The sequence below is a fragment of the Mytilus californianus genome, unplaced genomic scaffold, assembly GCF_021869535.1.
Source record: "Mytilus californianus isolate M0D057914Y unplaced genomic scaffold, xbMytCali1.0.p SCAF_6, whole genome shotgun sequence".
Classification (NCBI taxonomy): Eukaryota; Metazoa; Mollusca; class Bivalvia; order Mytilida; family Mytilidae; genus Mytilus; species Mytilus californianus.
In genome coordinates, this window is record NW_026262712.1 from 63,527,758 (window position 1) to 63,549,982 (window position 22,225).

The following is a 22,225-nucleotide window of genomic DNA, read 5'->3' on the forward strand; positions in this document are numbered from 1 at the left end:
TTAAAACATGATTAATCAGGGGAAGTAACCCGAAATTTCTTTGAAGTATTTTCAAACACACAAAGCTTGAGGTAATCGTTAATTAGTATTATGTTTGACACTCAAGCTGTCAAGTGAAGCCATTTAATTTCACATGGTCTGTGATTTACAGGTAACAACTACCCTCATCAGTGCAACAAAAACGTAATTAATGTTGACTGGTCATTCAAGGTTAAAATATCAAAAGCGGGAGATTCTATGCTCCCACACGGGAGTGGACAGGCAAGCGGGAGATTTCCGGAATTTCGCCATTTGAGTGGGAGTCTCCCGCTCAAAACGGGAGGGTTGGCAGGTATGCCTACTGGTTACAAATTCATTGTAATGGAACGAAATTCTGATTTGATCTATAACTTGTCATGGTGTAAACTACATAAAAATATCAAGTCAAAATCTTCAAGCATGACGAAAAAAACTGTTGAAAACTGATTATTTAAGTGAATTTTCTATGTCCAAAGACCATAACTCTGCACAAAATTATCAGACAGGAACAAAATTCCAACTTGATCTGTAACTTGTTATGAAAAAACTATATACTAATTATCAAATCAATATCTTCAAGAATGACAAACAAACCTACCACTAAATTATTCAAACAATTTACCAAAGAAAAGGAAAAAAATCCAAAATGTCATTTTGTCTTTGAAAAAGTCTTTTAAAAATTGAGTTAATTCCCTTTGAACAGAAGTCTACTAATTAATAAATATTTCATCAAAAATTCTAGAGAAAGGGCTTTAACTAAACAAAGAGAAAAGCTAAAATCGTGAAAATTGAACTTGACCTGTAACTTGTCATGATAAATCAATAAACCAAATATTAAATCAATATCTTCAAGCACGAAGAAAAAAGGTCTGGAAAACTGATTTGCCGGACTGACAGACAGACAGACAGACAGACAGACAGACAGACAGACAGACAGAAGGACAGACAGACAGACGGACGGAGTCCAAACCTCAAGTCCCCTTCGACTTTGTCGGTAGGGGACTACTAAAAAATATACCTTGAGTTACTTTCAGAGATAAATGGGGTTGAAATTTTCTACATCTACTGCATGTACTGGAAATTTCAGTTTCTTTGACATATCTACTTTTTTCTTTCGAAAAATTGGCACAAATGATCTTCACGCATAATCACGCCAAATGTCATTTTTGAAAAACTACGCAAAAGTTTTAAAGTCAATAGACCATGACTGAAGAGGCGGGACCAAACAATCTCCATGGAAATGAAATGTGCCAATGCTTATACAACTGCATACCAAATATCATTGACCTACCACTAGTGGTTCCCCATAAACTGACCTAATCACAAATACATGTAAACTATGCAAAAGTTTCGAAGTCAATAGACCATGACTGAAGGGGTGGGCCAAATAATCTCCATGGAAATGAGATGTGCCAATGCTAATACAACTGCATACCAAATATCAGTGACCTATCAATAGTGGTTCACCATAAACAAGACCTAATCACAAACTAATACATTGTTGACGCCACTACCTACGGAAACAGCATACATGTACCTATGTCTTGCTTTTTGACTCCATCAAGGCGAGTCAAAAATTAGTCGGAAAATGCATCTTTTCCCGATATGTCACAGTTTGACGTTGCGAATTAACATTTTACATTAGCAACGTCATTACCTCACCTGTAACCATGGTAACTGTATCATATGCCCTTAAAGGTCAGATGCAAATTACATGTACATTGCATAACATATTAAAAAAATTTAATTTCTTTTTTTAATTTGTTTAACATGAATACAATTTAAAAATAGGCAAACCTATACACTTGAAAAAGAAAGCTGACATCTGGTTTGAAGAATGTCAACAGCAATCATCACAATGGCAGAATTATAATACTATTTTAATATGGTAGTCTTTGATCCTTCCAACAGATACCTGCTTGTTTAAAACAGTGCTTTTTTGTGCAAATAGGCAGAAGGTAGATCTTGAAAATTTATTTTGCAAAAAATTAGGAATCATTTGATAATTGCTATAATAACAATGGGAGGGCCTTTGAAATAGTATACATTCAGTGTACAACGTCAAAGCTTTCACTTAGTTTCTTTAAAGGGGCATTAGCTGTCAAATTCATGTTCATCAATTTGACTTAAATTCTCATATTTGATTTATAATATACTAAAACGTATATCCAAATTACTATAAGTCTGAAATAAACAGTTAACAATGCATGTACTCGATAATGTATATTAACTCCATATACAGTTTTGGGAGTTTTCTGGGGAATTCTTGTATTGCTATTTGTATGCCATAACTGAAGAGGGTGGTAAAGGGTTATTTTCATGCAAAATGATCGCCGTTTTTTATTTCACATTCAACACGTTTTTACTTTTCTTGTATGACATTCAGTCATGCAAGACAAGTGCATCGTTCAATGTGTTCTGCTTATTTAATTTTACGTGCATCTTTCAACGTGTTCTGCTTATTCAATTTTACGTGCATCGTGATTTTCAAATACTTATTTTGCGTGCTCATCAATCCAACAAATTTTTCCGTTAGATATTTCTCTAAGAAACAACTTTACATAATGACTTCATATAAAGTTTAAACCTGATGTGTTTTTAACTTGTGAACACTTTTCGGATCTCCTAGATACATGCTTTCTCATTGCCGATTCTTTTAATTTTTTGGTAAAATAAAAAGAATGACTTCAAATAGGATTGACATCTAAACAGTGATGAGCTTTAATGTGTTTGCATTTTTCATCATCATGTCAGTTCAGACTTCCTATTTCTGATACTTTGAACCATGAGTCGTGGTAGCTGGTGGCATGGGTAACATGACAACGTGTGTAACAGTATTCTTGTTATTATAGACAATGCAATAGATCAAGAATACACTTTCTTGTCTGTGGTATAAGTTGGGAATAGCCTGCATTACAGACAGTGTTAGAGAGGAGTTGAGAAGAACTAGAAGGGCAGAACAACTCAAGAATAGTAATAAGAAGAAAGCGAAAAATAGAGCGAACTTGATCAAGAATCCATACAACTACACAAAAACACTGTTGGGTGGAGAAAGATCAGGGCATCTGCATTGTAGTAATTATAAGGAAGAAGTAGAAAAGTATCTGCATGAAACACACTCGGACACAAAAGAGAGACACCTTTAGGATATTGCCCAAGAGTTGAAGAAGAAGAACAGCCAACAATAGAATTTGAAACGAAGGAACCAACATGGAAGGAAGTTTGTGAGGTGGTAAAAAAGGCAAGAACAGGATCAGCACCCGGATACAGTGGTGTACCATACAAAGTCTATAAGAAATGCCCAAAGATACTTAAAAAACTATGGCAGCTATTCCGAACACTATGGAAAAAAGGAACCATTCCTGAAAGCTGGCAGAAGGCAGAAGGGTGTTTTGTACCAAAGGAAAAAGATTCTAAAGATATTTCGCAGTTTAGGACAATTTCATTGTTGAGCGTAGAGGGGAAAATCTACTTCTCTGTATTGGCGAACAGGATGACGAAATATATGGTAGAGAATAGCTACATCGATACATCTATGCAGAAAGGAGGCATTGCACGTTTTTCAGGATGTGTAGAACATACTAGTGTTCTTAGCCAACTTAAACATGAGGCGAAGACCGGAAAGAAGAATTTGGCAGTAGTATGGTTACCGTTAAAAGGCTTGTATAGTCCGCGGTTATATTCTCCAAAATTCAACCTGCCAGAAGGGGTGCGGACTGTAAGAGTACAATAAGCAAGAAGTAAGAGAATAAAAATCGTGAGGTGGTTTGTTTACGTTCAGCCATGTTTGTTATTGATATTGTAGAGGGCGCTCAAGATTATCATTTTTCAAACTTATAATTTTATCTAATCCATATTAATAAGTTATTTTTATTCAATATCAAATTAAAACTGATAAATTTAAAAGTTAAACACTTCATTACAAATTTCTTGTTTCTTTTCAATGCATTGATTAAAATAAACTGGTATCTGCTTGAATGAAACGATACAAAAAAAGTAAAAACAACCGTAAACCAGCTTACGATGTGTAAATTACAAAACGTAATCGGTTATTATTCGTTCCGTTTCCGTGTTTCATACTGACAAATATGTTTTGTATTAGCTTAAAACATTAAAAAACTTTAATGTAATAGATATATTTAACACTGTTTTACATAAAGATGGGACTGTTTTACTTTCAAAGTCGTATTATAGTGATATCTATCAGTATGATGTACGGATTTTGACTCTCACCGTTTTTTTTCTTCTTTTACACATGCTATTCAAACTTCCGGTTTAAACATACACAAGTTTCTAAATTCTTTTTTGTGTGATTTAGACTTATTTTAACAATCGTGAAGTGTTCTAGAATCATTTACAAGCAGTTTCAGCTTCTGAAAACAGGTTTTTCCAAGAAAATACCGCAAACAACCATACACGATTTGAAATTACCAGTTTCAGTAGACCTTTTCTAACAGTTACAAAAAGTTTTTTTACCTGAAATTTCGTGTGGAGAAGGGGGTGCGGACTACAATGTATGTACCAGTGCGAACTATACAAGCCTGATTACGGTAGACCTGGCAAATGCATATGGATCAGTACCACACAAATTGATAGAGATGGCAATGGATCACTACCACATTCCAGATCACATCAAGAAGATAATCCAAAAGTATTTTGGTTGAATACAGCTGCGATTTACTGTAGATAACTAGACAACAGCATAGCAGAAGTTAGAGAAAGGAATAGTTACGGTTTGTACCATCTCACCTATAATATTCATTATGAGTATGAATATCATCATGAAGGCAGCAGAAAGAGTAACAAGAGGTCCAAAGACAGATTCAGAGATTTTTCTACCAGCAACAAGAGGGTTCATGGATTACCTTACAGTAACAACATCATCCCATATTCAAGCAAGATGGATACTGTTAGCACTGGAAGAGGTAGTCACTTGGGCCAGGATTGAATTTAAGCCAAGGAAGTCAAGATCAATGATACTGAGAAAGGGTCAGATAACAACGAAGTTCCAGCTTAAGATCCAAGGGGACGAAATACCAACAATAGTAGATAACGCTATAAAGTGCCTTGGAAAATGGTTTGATGATACCCTTAAAGACAATACACTTGTGAAGACTGTACAAACACAGGTTGCAGAATGGCTGAAGAAGGTAGATAATAGTGGATTGCCAGGGAAGTTTAAGGCTTGGCTATACCAACATGGGTTGCTACCAAGACTGACATGGCTACTCATGATCTATGAAATGACAGCAACAGCAGTCGAAGCCATAGAAAGAAAGATAAACAGTCACCTCAGAAGATGGCTAGGAGTACCACCAAGTTTTACAGCCATAGGTCTTTACAGTAGATCATCACAACTCAAGCTACCTTTAACATCAACTTTGGAGGTATACACGGTATCAAAGGGCAGACTTGTTATAACTCTCAGGGACTCAAAGGATAGCAAGATAAGTAAGTCTGGAATCGAGACACATACTGGGCGGAAATGGTCAGCGAGAACTGCAGTAGATCAAGCAGAAAGTATTCTTCATCACAAAGACATAGTGGGCAACACCAGTACTGGTAGACAAGGCTTAGGAATGACACATTTCCAACAGTGGTCAAGGCAACACCAAAAGAGAAGAGCAGCATGGTGTAGTCAGAAATAAGACAAGTAGAAGAAGAACAAAGAAGGGCAAAAGCAGTAGAGCTTAGCCGTCAAGGAGCATGGATGAAATGGAACTTGCCAGAAAGAAAGATCACTTGGGCAGAGTTATGGAGGATGGAACCATTCAGAATTTCATTCATGCTTAGGTCAGTCTATGATACACTTCCTTCCCCTTCAAACTTACACCAGTGGGGACAGATAGAAGAACCAAGCTGCAAGTTATGTGGTGAAAGAGGCACTATGGCACACATACTTTCAGGCTGTAAGTTTGCTCTGACACAGGGAAGATATTGATGGCGGCACGACAAGGTCCTGAAACATCTGTCAGAGATCCTTGATATTGAGAGAAGGAAGAAGAGACCATCAACAACAGAGGCAAAGCAGATCAGATTCGTCAGAGAGGGAGATACTGATCATGCAACAAAGTCACAACAGCACTTCATCTTGGACAAGGGTAGTGAATGGAACATGAAGGCTGACATTGGCAAGAAGCTTGTGTTTCCAGAATGTGTACAGACAACCCTACGCCCAGACATTGTAGTTTGGTCACAGTCGTCAAAGATGATAGTTGCAATAGATCCTTGGGCATGTTGGGAAGAGAGATGTGAAGAGGCATACCAGCGGAAGAAGCAAAAGTACACAGAGCTGATGACAACATGTAGAGAGAAAGGTTGAAAAGCGTGGCTGTTCCCAGTAGAAGTAGGCTGCAGAGGTTTTCCTGCACAGTCATTAAGGAGGATGCTACAGGCAATGGGAATAGTCGGAAAGGCATGGAAGACAGCAGTAAGACAGCTAGGGGAAGCAGCAGAACTTTCGTCTTACTGGTTATGGCATCGCCGAGATGATCTGAGCTGGAAGCTGAGTGCTGATGAGTAGAGGTTTGGCTACCTCTACTGACCGCAAACCGGAGGATGTAATGGTACAGGGTCGAAACATCTGGTGAAGGTTGGAACCATCTGAAGACATCAAAGCACTGGCAGAGAGCGACAGAGATTCAGAGTTGAGGGAAGATGAGCAGTCAAGAGAATATGACAGCAGAAAAGCAGAATACCACCATCTGTAAGTAATAATCACGTTCCACATGAAATGATATCTTATTTCATAGTTGTTTCCATGCAAGCACCCCCCTCCCCCTCCCCCACCCCTTTTTACCACTCTCACTAAACATCACTGCTGTTCCTAGTGAAATTTTGATGTCACATTGTGACAAGAGAAAATTTCTGTTGCCACAAAAGGAAAATAATTGTTGTATGATGCAACGTCAATAGTTCAAGTTTCTTAAATTCTTTAGTCAATTGACCGAATTGTAGCAGATTCCCATATTATATAGAAATAAGGTCGATCCTCCACTGGCTGAAGTGGTTATATTATGCTCTTTTCAAAAGTTACGTAGCTACGTGGGATAATAGATATTTGATCGTATAATTAAATTGTGTGCGTCTTATTCTAGGTGTCAAGAAAATCTAGAAACCATAGAGAGAGATGTGTAAAATCCACCTCGTCACATGACTCGTCACCCAACAGGCAAGATGCAAATTAGTTGCGGATGCTGTAGGTTTTTACTTTACGTGTGTTTATATATCGGAGTTTTTACTCAATTTGTCATTCTGTCTTTATAACTTGATGAATGTTGTTGTCATTGTGGCTTATTTTAGCATTTGTTTACCATTTTAAATGAGGTCCTCCTCCCAAAATCAACACATAAAATATGGCCTCGTTATAATCTCGCGGAAGTGGAATCTTTTGGTTTTTGGCTTTTGGAAAAATAAATTTAAACGATCATATGATTTCGGATAAAAAATCAATAAAACTGCGTTTCCTGGCAATAATTTAAATTAATTTTTGCTTAAAAAATGTAAAAATTAAGAGCAAAACTAACTTTAAAAACCGTTCTTGGAGAAAGACATGTTAAATTTCCGTACATTTCTTTTTCTCCACTGTCGTATTGCTCTGCAATATTCAGTTTCTGTATATGATTTTGTTGACTGTTGTTGTTGGGTTTTTTTTTGTCGACACTATCACGGTAGGTATAGTGTCCGGCTAGGGTCGTGGTTTTTCGAGTGAATCTGTCCATTTTTTTCGAGGGTGTAGATCGGGCTTTTTCGAGTGATAAAACATGCGATCAGGTCAATTAACTACTAATTCGTAATCATAATAGTTTTTTACGTGACTACCCATCTTATTTGGAATACTATACATGTTTTGAGTAACAAAGAAGCACAATTTCCTTGTATTTAACCATTAAATTCAGTGTTTGTTATTGTCCGGGCTTTTTCGAGAGGAACTGCCAACCGTCCGGGTTTTTAAACAAATGGTCCGGGTTTTTTAACGAAAATTTTGATAAGAAAAAAGTTATTTCTGACTTTAAAAAATGACTTTTCTAGTTTATAAATGTAATTTAATGAATGAAAATATCATATATTCTCAATAAATCAACAAAAAATATTACTACGTTGATCAAAATTAACCTTTTTCAATTTAATGCAAGTTTTCTGTTAGGAAAAAGTTCTACCACAACTTTCCAGTATTAAATTAGAAATTATTGGATCCTTTATAAAAAGGTCATAAGAACATAGTGCAGGAGACTCATAATCTTTTCAACTTCATTTAATGGTATTTTTGTTGTCACAGTTAATAATATTTTTCGTGGTGAACGGAGTTTTTATACGGTACGTATTTTGGTATGCCGTTGTCCGTCCGTCGTCAGCATGTCGGACAAAACTCAAAAACGCTGTAACCAATTTACATGAAACTTCGTTGAATTTTTTTTATCATTGAGGTATCCCTTTCGAATATTATAAATTTTAGATTTTACGTTTTCGAGTAATAGGATTTTATTAAACAAACTAGAGGCTCTAAAGAGCCTGTGTCGCTTTCTTTGGTCTATGTGCTGCAGTGCATATTAAACAATGGGCACTCTTCTACATTAAAGACAAGAATATAATTCATGACAAAATTCTCTGTTTTGGTGATGGTGACTTGTTTGTGGATCTTACTTTACTGAACATTCTCGTTGTTTACAGTTATCTCTATCTATAATGAACTTGTTCCATAAGTATTAGAGGAGAAGATTTCTGTAAAACAATGTTTGCGTTGCACATGATCCGCTATCCTTAACATTACAGTTATTAAGCTGCTCAGATTGTGATCTGTTCAACAGCAATTAAAACTCTAGACGTATATATCTGAGCATCACGGGACGACACAATGTAAAAGTTAACGCACGACGACGGACAACGACGGACGACAAGTGATGAGAAAAGTTCACTTGACCCTTTAGGGCCAGGTGAGCTTAAAAGGGGTGATTTAACAGTTTTCGGACAATATTTTTAAAGTGCTTTGAGGAGTTTTTAATTCATGAAACTTTGGTGACTGCTTTATATAGATTAAGGTTACCTCCCTTTTATTTTTTTTTATAAATTTTTGATATGACATTGAGAAATTATTTATAGGTTTCATAACGAGTGATAATGGATATCGCTTGATATCAACTCGAGTTATTTAATTTCAATACTGATAATATTAAACGATGCTCCGGCGAGTTTGGTATCATTGACAAGCGTATCATGCGCCCATGGCGCAGCTGTTTATTAAAAAACGGAATAAGAAACCTACTGGACAGCAGAGAAGAATAAAAAAAAATACATTTGTTTTTTTTTAGATGTATTTCTATTTGTATCCATCTGATGAGTTAAGCCTTTTTCAACTGATTTTTTTAGTTCGTTCTTATGTTGTACTGTTACACCACTGTCCCAGGTTAGGGGGAGGGTTGGGATCCCGTTAACATGTTTAACCCCGCCACATTCTGTATGTATGTGCCTGTCCCAAGTCAGGAGCCTGTTATTGTTATTGGTTGTCGTTTGTTGATGTGTACATATTTGTTTTTTGTTTATTTTTTTTACATAAATTAGGCCATTAGCTTTTCGTTTGAATTGTTTTACATTTGTCATTTCGAGGCCTTTTATAGCTGACTATGCGGTATGGGCTTTGCTCATTGTTGAAGGCCGTACGGTGAGCTATAGTTGTTAATTTTTGCGTCATTTGGTCTCTTGTGGAGAGTTGTCTCATTATCTTCTTTTTTTATATGTAATAAAAAATATTCTACTAAAAGACATTTTATCCGACCAGTTCTTATTCCCATTGACAATAACATCTGAATTTAATTTCATATATAGTTAACAATGAAATGAATAATTCATCAGCTTAATTCACTCTTTGTACGTACGTCTCAATCCAAATTATCTATGCTTACATTAGATTGTTGACATCATGAATATATACTGTACATGTAATTTATTAGATGTGACAAACAACAATATATGCAGATGGCTGATACTTGTTTACAAAGTCTAAGTGTTAGTACACCTTTATCAAACTGATGAATGCATTGGTTTCGTGCCTTCAAAAGTACATAATTTGAACCCTTTTTAATTGTTTTTAAACGTAAACACACTGACACACAACATTCTAAGCTATAGGAAATTTGTAAAATCACTCGATAAAACACGGACGCACTCGAAAAAGCCCGGACTGCTCTCGAAAAAACCCGAACACATAGAAATGAATTTAGTCTCAAAATATCATTTTTTAATGCAACAACAAGAATTTTTGTAAAGTGTCTGTATATCTAAGGATATATGGATTCCATGTATGCATTTCCATCGACGTTTGCATTGGTATGTGTATAAAAATGGCTTTATTCTGTTTTTTGGAATAAAAGCATTGTAAGGCTAAATTCAACTTTTTGAACGAAAAATAATGTCGGATTGATAATATCTTTTTATCTCAATTACTAACACACCTTGTATATCCTTGTATATTAAACTCAAGCTTCCATATCACGTCTTTTCAGAAAGTAAGTCTGTTTGTTTACATTTTTGATCATATTCACTCGAGAAAAAGTGGTCACACTCGAAAAAACCTGATCAAATCACTCGAAAAACCACGATCTTAGCCGGACACTATACCTACCGTGACTATGTCTTATTTTATATTACCATGGTATCGTCTTTCTTCGACTTATGTGTGTTGATTGCCTGATAGTATCTAGCTTCTCAAGTATTGCATATACTGACTAGCGGTACATTTACACATATTTCTTCGTTTATAAAATATTCAAAATATGTTGAAGAAATTAAAGAATAACTCAAACATGACATCTCTTATGTCAATATGGACAGACAGAATGACAAATTAAAAAAAAAGTGTAGTTCTTGCATAAGAGACTTATAATAATTATACTTCTCTGCTTTTCAATGATTAATAGTAAATCAACTGTCTGTTTGCATGGGAAAATAATGAACAGCTAAGCATGCACCGCTTATTATATCAAACTTAATTGTATGAAAAAAATATAACGGCAATTATAATTTAAGATATACTAACTTATTGCAGACTCCACAAGTTAAGACTCCCCCCCCCCCCCCCCCAAAAAAAATGCGGGGATAATCTCTAGGGTATAGCTACTGTGCTCAGGGAAAAGTTCTGAGCACTACCCAAGTTCTCAAACTTCGACACACACTTCCTGGTGAAATAAGAAAAGGCACTGATTATAATTTCATTCCAGTGACATATTATGCCAGGGACTCAGGAGGGACGTACACCCTTTTTGATAGGAAAAATGTCGTTTTTAGCATAAAATCGTAGAAAAAAAATCCGCCTCGATAGTTCGACGATTGAATATTTATATAACCGACATATACGTCCCCCTTTTTTCCATCGGAACCCTGCATCGACCCCTAAATACAATATTTATCATATGTCTCTGCTTCAATCAATTTTTAAAATATCATATCTTTCTGGAATGGTAGAAAATACATTCGTGTAGCCTGTCAATTTCATTTTTATATACATATTTATAATGAGATAAGTATAGTACTGTGAAGGTGTCTGTGCAATTAAGCAAAGCTCTAAGATGTCCTGATAGCCTATGCAAATTTTGAATAATATAAAAACAGAGACAATTTAAGATCTGCCATCAACACCAAAATCTTATAAAAACACATAATTGTATACTGTGAGAATATGTTCCTGTCCTTGGACAATCTTATTTGAATTCAGATCTATCGTGACTCGCATACACGTCGATTGATTGAATCAATGATTTTTGCAGGTTGCTTAACGTCCAGTGGCAACTATTTCATGTATGTTCAGGACGAGCATACACCTCGAATGTTATAATCAAAAATAAAATAAAAGAACTCATTTCAATTTTGAATTACAGATTGTCCCTTAGCGTCTTTTTTTTTAATCAAAGTACAAATATGATAGTACTCCTATCCATGATCATCAGTGAAAGGTAATTTTGTGTTTAACATGTTGAACTATATTGTACAAACAAATTCAACACTGTGAAATCAATGATTTGTATATTGATCCTTGCTGAAATCAACAAATCTGAAACAGATGCATATCATCAGCCCTGCTTAATACAATATAATGCGTGTATTGAAAAACATTATGAAAAATTTAATTGTTGACTGATCTATTTCTAATAGGGATTCATTTGTTTCAGTGATTCATAACCTCGAAATCGAAAGAGGGAGGTATAACAAAATTGCTAGAAAAAAAAGATTTTATAAAGTTTGTATGCCAAACAAAATTGAATACGAAAACCACTTCATGTGGCACTGTCAATATTATTAAAAGAAAAGAGAAACCTTTGAGACAAAAATATCTAAAATTTATCAACAATGGGTCTTTACAGATACTAAAGATGTGTGTTTAATTGATCCAACTTTTTGTGTACTATACATATATGGATATCTATTTTTCTTTTTTCTTTTTGGGCTGCTTGTTTGTTATCTATATCAACCACACTTGCAATAAAATGCATTAGTATTAAAAAAAACATACTATAGATTCTTTATCTACGTATTCTTTAAGAACTTAAATAGTTCTCGTTAAACGTTTTTTTTTTTATCTCATTGTTTGTATTGTATTATGAAAAATTAATGATGTAGTAATGTTTATGCCCTTTGGGGCCCATAATTGGAAATAAAATATCTTATTCTTATCTTATTATTCTTATATTTCTGAATTGTCAAAAGTTAGAAATGATGTATTACAAAAATATTAATCACATCATAGTAACATGCAGTTTACTTGTTTACAACCTACTGATATTATATTGTTGCAAATCATATATTGTATGTATTATTATCCAATGTACTTTGTATTGTGCCTTTACCGATTGCTATAATTGTGTGTGTTGGTCGGACTATTACTGTATGACACTTATACAAAAAGTATATAAAAAAGTTAAACCGAAAAACTATTCTCCCCATACCTCAAATGATAAGAAGGAAAGAAAAATGTAAAAAATATATTTGGTACAAATTCACTAACCAAATGCCGAAATAACTTTAAATAGGTGCCGATTTGACTGGATGCCGATTTGACTGGATGCCGATTTGACCATGCAGGTGTCGATTTGACTTTTCTATAGGTGCCGAATTAACCAGGTGCCGATTTGACTTGTACCCTTATGTCCCAGGTGTGTGCTAATAAATGGTGTCTATTGTCTATTTATTTAGATTTTTTTTTTCTTTTTCCATTGTTTTCCTTTTTTTCGTTTTCTTTTCCATCAATTTTTTAATTGACTGTTCAAATCAGTGGTTCAAATTAACACTACCCCGTGTCAGTCTACAAGTAATTAGCTTCGGAATTATCCGTAGCCGGACCCGGCAGTTGATTTGGAAATTAAACATCTGTACGTTTTGAGCACGCGTTTTGTTTGGAGGAGCCGGCTGATAAGAAGATCAAAAGGTTTGGTAAATTAAGAAATGCTATTTGTTATTTACAGGAATACTTGAACTTTTAACCTTATTTTGATTGATTGTTGCTTGCTTATAGTTCTGTTTATTTATATTGATTCTTGACTTTTCTCTTCAAAATGGTGCATACAAAAAATTAAAATTTTATCATGTTTATTGTGTGTTATAATACTGTTTTCCTTACGAGTTGGTGGCTGTTGGAGTGTGTGTGTGGTAAAGACAATACTTTACTTTGACACAACAACACAAACAATTTCGTATAATCATGATAATACAATGTACACACATTTGGCAAAATGCAGAGTTGTTATAACATGTTTATAGAAACAATGTCAATGTACACTGAGCAGAAATTATTATAGTATAAATATATATATGTCTTTTTCTGAAGTCTTGTCTGAATGGTTGCTTGGGTTGTGGTTCGGTAATTTTAGTTTACCAGGTTCTAATCCTCAGTAAATTAACAGGTTTATCTGCACGTAGTCGTAGAGTAAATTTTGTGGTGAAAACACAGCCATTTTAGCCTGTACAGTGTACATGTACTTGAATAGTGTACATGTAAATTTTTTTGTATCTCTTAGATAAATAAAGAAAATGACATTGTTCAGCTGTACGTTTGAAAGCAAATAAAAGGGAACCTTTTGAAAATAAGCACTCTTGTAGTGTACTTATATTAAATGACTGGAAATTGGAATATGGAAATTGTTCTTGTTCAGAGATTACAATGTATGATGATATTTCATCATTAATTTTTGTCATTGTTTATTAGCATTGTTGCCCTTTAAACAACCCAACATGAACAATCAACGAACAAGTCATGAAATGTACAGAGCCTTTACTTGTTTTACCGGTTAAATCCAAGCATTGAACAGTAAATCGTTTGGTAAAGTAAAAAATAAAATATTTTTGTTTAGGGGCCCGCCTCAGGGTGCCGGAATTTTCTCGCTGTGTTGAAGACCCATTGGTGTCCTTCGGCTGTTTTCTGGTCTTTGGTCAGGTTGTTGTCTCTTTGACACATTCCCCATTTCCATTCTCAATTTTATGAAAAAAAAGCATAAAATATTTCTCTATGCAGTAAAGATTGATAAAGTTATATGCACATACATGCATGGTGTGCAGAATTGTTGATGCAATTATAAAAGATTAAATTTTACTGATCAAAGCCATAAACAAATATGTAAATTTTATGCATCAGCAGTCAGAGCTCTGACATAAACAAGTCAGAATAAAATGACTTCTTCAAGTCAGAAAGTGTTTTGAAATTCTGACCTGTATGCGTCAATTTTTGTTTTGCGTAGTTTTCACTCGAGTCCGTCAAACCAGAAGTTATTTTGAATTTGCCGCCGATCTACGACACATACGATCACGTGGTTTTTTGCAAGAGATCACGTGTTTGAGAGTCGTTGATTTGGAAGTGTCTCGAACGAGAAGTCATTGAATATTATATTGATTATTTACGATTTTTAGTGAAAATCTAGGTCATTGTGGGCATTTTTAGAAAGGTAATTCATATTACCTCCGTATTTTGATGGGCATTTTTATATTTTTTGCCTATAAAGAAGTTCCTTGCAAGTGATTTTTTTGCTGTTTCATGAAGGCGCGCGACCTGTAAATACGGACGCGTGGTCTTTTAGATGACCTGGTGTTTGACAATTCTGACTTGTTCAGGTCAGAAAATGTTGTTATGATAATGAATTGTTATTTTCGGGAGATAACTCGTGTTGTCTTAAACAATATTAACATTATTAACCAGTCAGTGCAATTTGAAAAGTAAAATTATTGCTTCGAGCTGAACATCGTCACGTGATTTTTCTATTTTTAAACTCAATCACGAACTGATTTTTTAACCTTTCTGATTCGTTTCTCCCTATGAGAAAAACGATCATTGTGAATATTGATACGATGATAATGAAACGAAAATGGGAAAAATTTTAATAGAAGAAAAAGGAAGGCAGGGGTTTAACTAAAGAACCCAAGGGTTTTTTTTTTTATTTTTAAAGTTATAACTTGAGAACAATAAGTGATGCACACACCTGGTCTTCATTTATGATCATGGGACATGATAAAACAAATCAAATGAAATGTAGGGCAAGTCTCCAGGGATCACCCCTATCCCTGTCATTTCTCTATTCCTCTTTATAATGTCAAATTGATTTGAATGAAATATACCGGGCTAGTCTCCAGGTTTACCCCACCCCCTGCCATTTGCAAATGTTCTTATATTTTGTAAACGGTAGAGATCCCCACCCCTAAACCATATATATTCTTGTATGGGACAATTTAACAAATCAAATGATATGTTGGGGAGGTCCCTGGGGGTCACCCCTACCCCTCCTGTTTGAAAACTTGTAAACGGTCGAGATCCCCACCCCTAAACCATATATTTTCTTGAATAGGACAATAAAACAAATCAAATGAAGTATAGGGGAAGTCCCTTGGGGTCACCCCCACCCCCTCCTGTGTGGAAACTTGTAAACGGTCGGGATCCCCACCCCTTAACCATATATATTCTTGTAAGGGTCAATAAGACAAATCAAATGAAATAAAGGTGGAGTCCCTGAGGGTCACCCCACCCCCTCATGTTTGAAAACTTGTAAACGGTCGAGATCCCCACCCCTACACCATATACATTCTTGCACAGGACAATAAAACAAATCAAATGAAATATAGGGGAAGTCCATTGGGGTCATCCCCATCCCCCTTTTTGAAATGTTCTGGATCACCACCCCTAAAGGTAAACCATATGATATTCCTGTTCGTCATTTCAAGAAGATTTGAATGACATGCAGGGTCAAACCCTAGGCGTCACTTATGCATATCACTTTACTAGACAAATAAAATTGAGAATGGAAATGGGGAATGTGTCAAAGAGACAACAACCCGACCACAGAACAGACAATTTGTACTGGAACTTGCCCAATGTCAGGCAACCATGGGAATGACGAATTATGGGAGCTTAAATTTGTTTGGGAGACTTCGTAACAGCATCCTGTTACAATTATTTCTTGTTTATTTTAATCTGCTGAGAGACCACCTTTACATATTATATTTATCAGTGTTTGTGCAAACAGAATTGTCTATTCAGTATTATTTTCCTCTCACATGCATCACATCTTATTAATTACATGGATATAGGAAGATGTGGTATGAGTGCCAATGAGACAACTCTCCATCCAAGTTACAATTTATAAAAGTAAACCATTATAGGTCAAGGTACGGCCTTCAACACGGAGCATTGGCTCACACCGAACAGCAAGCTATAAAGGGCCTCAAAAAATTACTAGTGTAAAACCATTCAAACGGAAAAACCAACGGTCTAATCTATATGAAAAAAAAAAAATTGAAAGTTGTCTTCACAGATTCAATGTGTCTGAAAATGTTATATTGAAAAAACAATACTTTTATATCCTCAAATAAAATGGGTATACCATGAGTTTAATGGTCATGCAGATATGCAATCCAGGATGTTAACAATCAGAGTTTAGATTACAGTCATATAGTAATAGGCAGAGTTTTTCTTATATAATCAATAACCAGAGTAAAGATAATTGATTAATAGAGGTTTAGTTTAATATAAGTAATAAACAAAGCTAATTAATACACTTGCAATAACATACATGTAGTTAAATTAGTAAATACAGATGATTCATAAAAAATTCAGACAGAAATACTGTAATAGGTCAAGTCATTAGGGACGACATCAAAAGTTCAATATAGGATAAAAAACTTTAATTCACATCACATAGTTTTTTCACTGACCCACTCACCCCCCCTCTTAACTTAATTTGGGAAAGATTGATTGACCAATATGGATTTATGTAAAATCGATTTTGGATGAACAAAACTTGCAGCAACTTTAACCCCACCCCCACCCCCAAACTATTTGATTTAAGTTTTTTTATCCTACATTGGTCTTTTGATGGCGTCCCTTAGAATGTGCTGACTTTGTACATGTTGTAGTGATAGTTATGGCACCCATACAACATATAGGAATCAGTCAAAAGGAGAGAAAAATTCCCGAAATTTGTCACATAGTGACATTTGTGAGTCGGAATAACAAAATATAGACTCATTAATCTCTCCATCTTTTCAAAAATTATGAACCAGATTTTATGCATATCCATTTAGTTTTTGACGGACTCTTTTAAGTCAGAACATGATTTGACCTGTTTGAGTCAATTTGCAGAACAAAATTTCCAATCAAAGCTATGTGTTCTTCCTCTTAGCCCCCTTCTGAATCCGCCACTGTTGAGTTTATTAATTGATTTTTCCATACATTATCATTAATATCAAATGGCAATGCCTGACTTAATAATTTCAATAAATTTAGTTTTTGACTGATTTTTTAAAGTCAGAACATGACTTGACCTGTTTAAGTCAATTTGCAGAACAAAATTTCCAATCAAAGCTAGGTGTACTTCCTTTAAGCCCTGCAATGCCCGGCTTAAATATTTCAATAAATTTATTTTAGTTTTGGACTGACTCTTTTAAGTCAGAACATGATTTGACCTGTTTAAAACAAAATACATTTAATATTGAATATACCAAATAAACTTTTTATTGTCCTCATTATTGTGACTTATGGGGACTTTATTCTCTCTGTCTTTTATCTGGCTCACCCATACATTTTTAAATCAATATGACAATACTATACTTAAAAGTTGTAATAAGTTTAGTTTTGTTTGACTCTTTGAAGTCAGAACATGATTTGACCTGTTAAAGTCAGTTTACAGAACAAAATTTCCAATCAAAGCTAGGTGTACTTCCTTTAAGCCCTGCTTCTGAATCTGCCATTTTCGAGTTTATTATTTGATAAGTTTTTAGAAACAATTAAGTCAAATGGTTATTTATTTTAGGGGATCTTACATATATTTCCTGTGTCTTTTATCTGACGTTCCCATACATTCATTAAATAACATATGGCAATGCCCAGCTTATATATTTCAATAAATTTATTTTAGTTTTGGACTGACTCTTTTAAGTCAGAACATGATTTGACCTGTTTAAAACAAAATACATTTAATATTGAATACACCAAGTAAACTTTTTTATAGTCCTCATTATTGTGACTTATGGCTACCTTATTTCCTCTGTCTTTTATCTGGCTCACCTATATATTTTTAAATCAATATGACAATACTAGACTTAAAAGTTGTAATAAGTTAAGTTTTGTTTGACTCTTTGAAGTCAGAACATGATTTGACCTGTTAAAGTCAGTTTACAGAACAAAATTTCCAATTAAAACTGGTCTTTTCCTCTAAGCCCCCCCTAATCTGAATCTGCTACTGTTGAGTTAATTAATTGATAAGTTTGTTTAGAAACAATTCAGTCAAATGGTTTTAAAATAATATTTTTTATAACCAAAAGTTCCATATGTTAACTTAACAGAAAAAAAAGTCATAAAAATGCAGAAATAGAATAAAATTTTAAGATAATTTGATGAAATTTGTAAACAAAATACATTTGAATATTAAATATACCAAATAAACTTTTTTATAGTCCTTATTATTGTGACTTTATTATTGGGTGTCTTTTATCTGATTTTCCCATACATTCTTAAATGCATATGACAATTCCCGACTTAAAAGTTGCAATAATTAGTAAAAGTATAGTTTTTGACTGACTCTTTGAAGTCAGAACACATAATGTGACTTGTTCAAGTCAGTTTGCACAACAGGATTTACCTCAATGAAATATTAAGATATCAAATATATACCAAATTAACTTTTATATAGTTCTAAAAATTGTGACTTAATATTTGTGATCTTTTTTCCTACTTGTATCCATACATTCTAACAATCACATCACAATCATGACAATGCCCGACTGTTACAGTTGCAATCCATTTAGTGTTTGACAGACTCTTATAAGTCAGAACATGATTTGACCTGCTTGAGTCAGTTTACAGAACACAATTTCCAATCAAAGCTATGTGTTCTTCCTCTTAGTCCCCTTCTGAATCTGCCACTGTTGAGTTTATTAATTGATAAGTTTTAAGAAACAATTAAGTCAAATGGTTATTTATCTTAGAGGATCTTGCATGTATTTCGTGTGTATTTTATCTGACTTTTCCATACATATCATTAATATCATATGGCAATGCCTGACTGAAAAATTTTAATAAATTTAGTTTTTGACTGATATTTTTAAGTCAGAACATGATTTGACCTGTTTTAGTCAATTTGTCAGAACATAATTTGACCTGTTCAAGTCAGTTTGCAGAACAAAATTTCCAATTAAAGCTAGGTGTACTTCCTTTAAGCCCTGCTTCTGAATCTGCCATTTTTGAGTTTATTATTTGATAAATTTTTAGAAACAATTAAGTCAAATGGTTATTTATTTTAGGGGATCTTACATATATTTCCTATGTCTTTTATCTGACGTTCTCATACATTCATTAATATCATATGGAAGTGTCCAACTTTAAAATTTCAATAAACTTAGTTTTGGACTGACTGTTTTAAGTCAGAACATGATTTGACCTGTTAAAGTCAGTTTACAGAACAAAATTTCCAATCAAAAGCTAGGTGTACTTCCTTTAATCCAAGAAAGTCCTTGCTTTCAGACTGCTTCTGAATCTGCCATTTTCGAGTTTATTATTTGATAAATTTTTAGAAACAATTAAGTCAAATGGTTATTTATTTTAGGGGATCTTAACATATATTTCCTGTGTCTTTTATCTGACGTTCCCATACATTCATTTAATATCATATGGCAATTCCCGGCTTAAATATTTCAATAAATTTATTTTAGTTTTGGACTGACTCTTTTAAGTCAGAACATGATTTGACCTGTTTAAAACAAAATACATTTAATATTGAATATACCAAATAAACTTTTTTATAGTCCTCATTATTGTGACTTATGGGGACCTAATTTCCTCAGTCTTTTATCTGGCTTACCTATACATTTTTAAATCAATATGACAATACTAGACTTAAAAGTTGTAATACGTTTAGTAAGTTAGAACATAATGTGACTTGTTTGAGTCAGTTTGCACAACAGTATTTACCTCAATGAAATATTAAAATAATAAATGTTTTGCTCTTAATACATTTAGCTTAAAGTGGATGAGAATATATCTTTTATTAACATAGTCTTATCATGAATAAGTGTCTTGTTTTTCCTTGGAAGATTTGAAGTATTGTCATGTAATGTATCCAATATTGTATTTTGTAAATCTTTTGATATTCAGAAAATTGTATGATCCATTTTTTCTCACCTGTTTTTTCTTTGTATTTTGAAATAATTGAAAGTGATGAGATAAATATATTATGTTTAGATTCTGGAAAGGAGAAGGTATGATGTCAGATGAGCCCCACTTTTTAAAACTCTTTAATTCGAAACTAGTAATCACCATATTTTTATGGAGATTGATAACAAAGTGGTAGTAATGACTGCTTCAAATCAGAACAAAAATGACCTCTCGAAGTCAAAATGCATTAAAAAGGGGCATAAATCTTATTAGAATATGAAGATATTAAGTCACAATATTTTGTGCAAAATCTGACCTGTGGAAGTCATTTTATGATAAATTAAAGTCTGACATAAACTGACCTGTACAAGTCATATTCTTTTGAGTGCAAGAAGGGAGACAACACTTACATCAAATTATATCTGACCTATGGAAGTCATTTTATTCTGACTTGTTTATGTCAGAGCTCTGACTGATCAGTGAGCACATTTTTTGCTTAAAATAATCTTAGCATTTTTATTATTGCTATATATGTCATTTTTTTTTTTACAGATAAAAATGGATATTAGACCTAATCAGACAATATACATTAACAACCTGAATGAAAAAATAAAAAAAGATGGTGAGTAATGGCAATAGAAGAAAACAGTATAACTTGAATCTGATGTGTTATGTACATGTTCATTCATCCCATATCCTTTCTGTACAAACATGTAATGTGCACCACAAACAGTGATACTGAATTGAACAATCATAAATAGAAACTGTCTTGAAAATAGGTAAAGCTAATTTTAAGCCATACCTTCAATGTATGTAGGAATTAGATTTACTGCATAAGTTGAATTACTATTAAACAAATCAGTTGAAAATGTCTTTCATAAGCAACCAAATACACATTGGTTGACAGGATTGCACCCTTTAAACTTTTTAAAATCAGCTTTTCACTCTAAAACAGAAAAGAATTATTGAGGAGGCAAACATGTTATTTTGTCAATGTTTGTTATCAGAAATATTTCTGATTGCTCATGATCAGGTTGCAAGAGCAGGTAAAAACAAGTCTTGGATTAGCAGGAAGGGGAATCCAAGACAGAGAGTGGAGAAAATAAAGCATTACACCAAGCCCCCTTAATTATTAATGGAAAAAATTATGAATGCTTTGAAATTAAGAATCTTATATACTGTGTGGATATCAAATAGTTGCTGCTGTAATCAGAAAACATAAAGCTGTAAAATTTAATGTGTACAATTTAAAATAAATCTGCAGAGTGCATTGAAAGGATTTGAAAACTGCTGTTCACTGAGAAATATACATGTACAGTCATTCCCAAGGTCGCCGGACATTGGGCAAAGGGCAGTACTAATTGGTTTGGTCCAGTTAAATTATATGCATTACCGGTACTGGACCAAATGACCAGTAAAGTTTTTAACTTTGTCCAAATCATTTGTGTAAATGTTCAGTAAAAAAGAGAGTGGTCCAGTTAAGAAGATTGGTTTACTGGACCAAGTGTCCAGTTGATTTCTCAAAGCCTTGGGAACCACTGAATATATGATACCTTAGGAGGCATTTTGTTCCCTAAATTCTTTAAACTC

The 22,225-nt window shown here is 33.9% G+C and overlaps 2 protein-coding genes across 5 annotated transcripts in view; one reads left to right on the forward strand and one right to left on the reverse strand.

Annotated features, from left to right (window-relative positions):
- Nucleotides 1-7,384, reverse strand: part of LOC127704726 (vacuolar protein sorting-associated protein 26B-like) — a 28,727-nt gene extending 21,343 nt beyond the window's left edge. Inside the window, exon 1 of the mRNA XM_052208927.1 lies at nucleotides 7,332-7,384. Coding sequence (XP_052064887.1) covers nucleotides 7,332-7,334 — 3 coding nt within the window. The 5' untranslated portion in view covers nucleotides 7,335-7,384. The remainder of the gene's footprint in view (nucleotides 1-7,331) is intronic.
- The window catches only part of LOC127704734 (U1 small nuclear ribonucleoprotein A-like), a 1,100,970-nt gene that overhangs the window by 1,073,090 nt on the left and 5,655 nt on the right, over nucleotides 1-22,225 (forward strand). For 3 of the 4 annotated variants that reach the window (XM_052208942.1, XM_052208943.1, XM_052208941.1), the window contains exon 2: nucleotides 21,186-21,257. In XM_052208942.1, the coding sequence (XP_052064902.1) occupies nucleotides 21,194-21,257 (64 nt within the window). In that variant the 5' untranslated portion in view covers nucleotides 21,186-21,193. Of the gene's footprint in view, nucleotides 1-13,352; nucleotides 13,433-21,185; nucleotides 21,258-22,225 lie in introns of those variants that run through there. The other variant, XM_052208939.1, reaches the window with a different exon arrangement.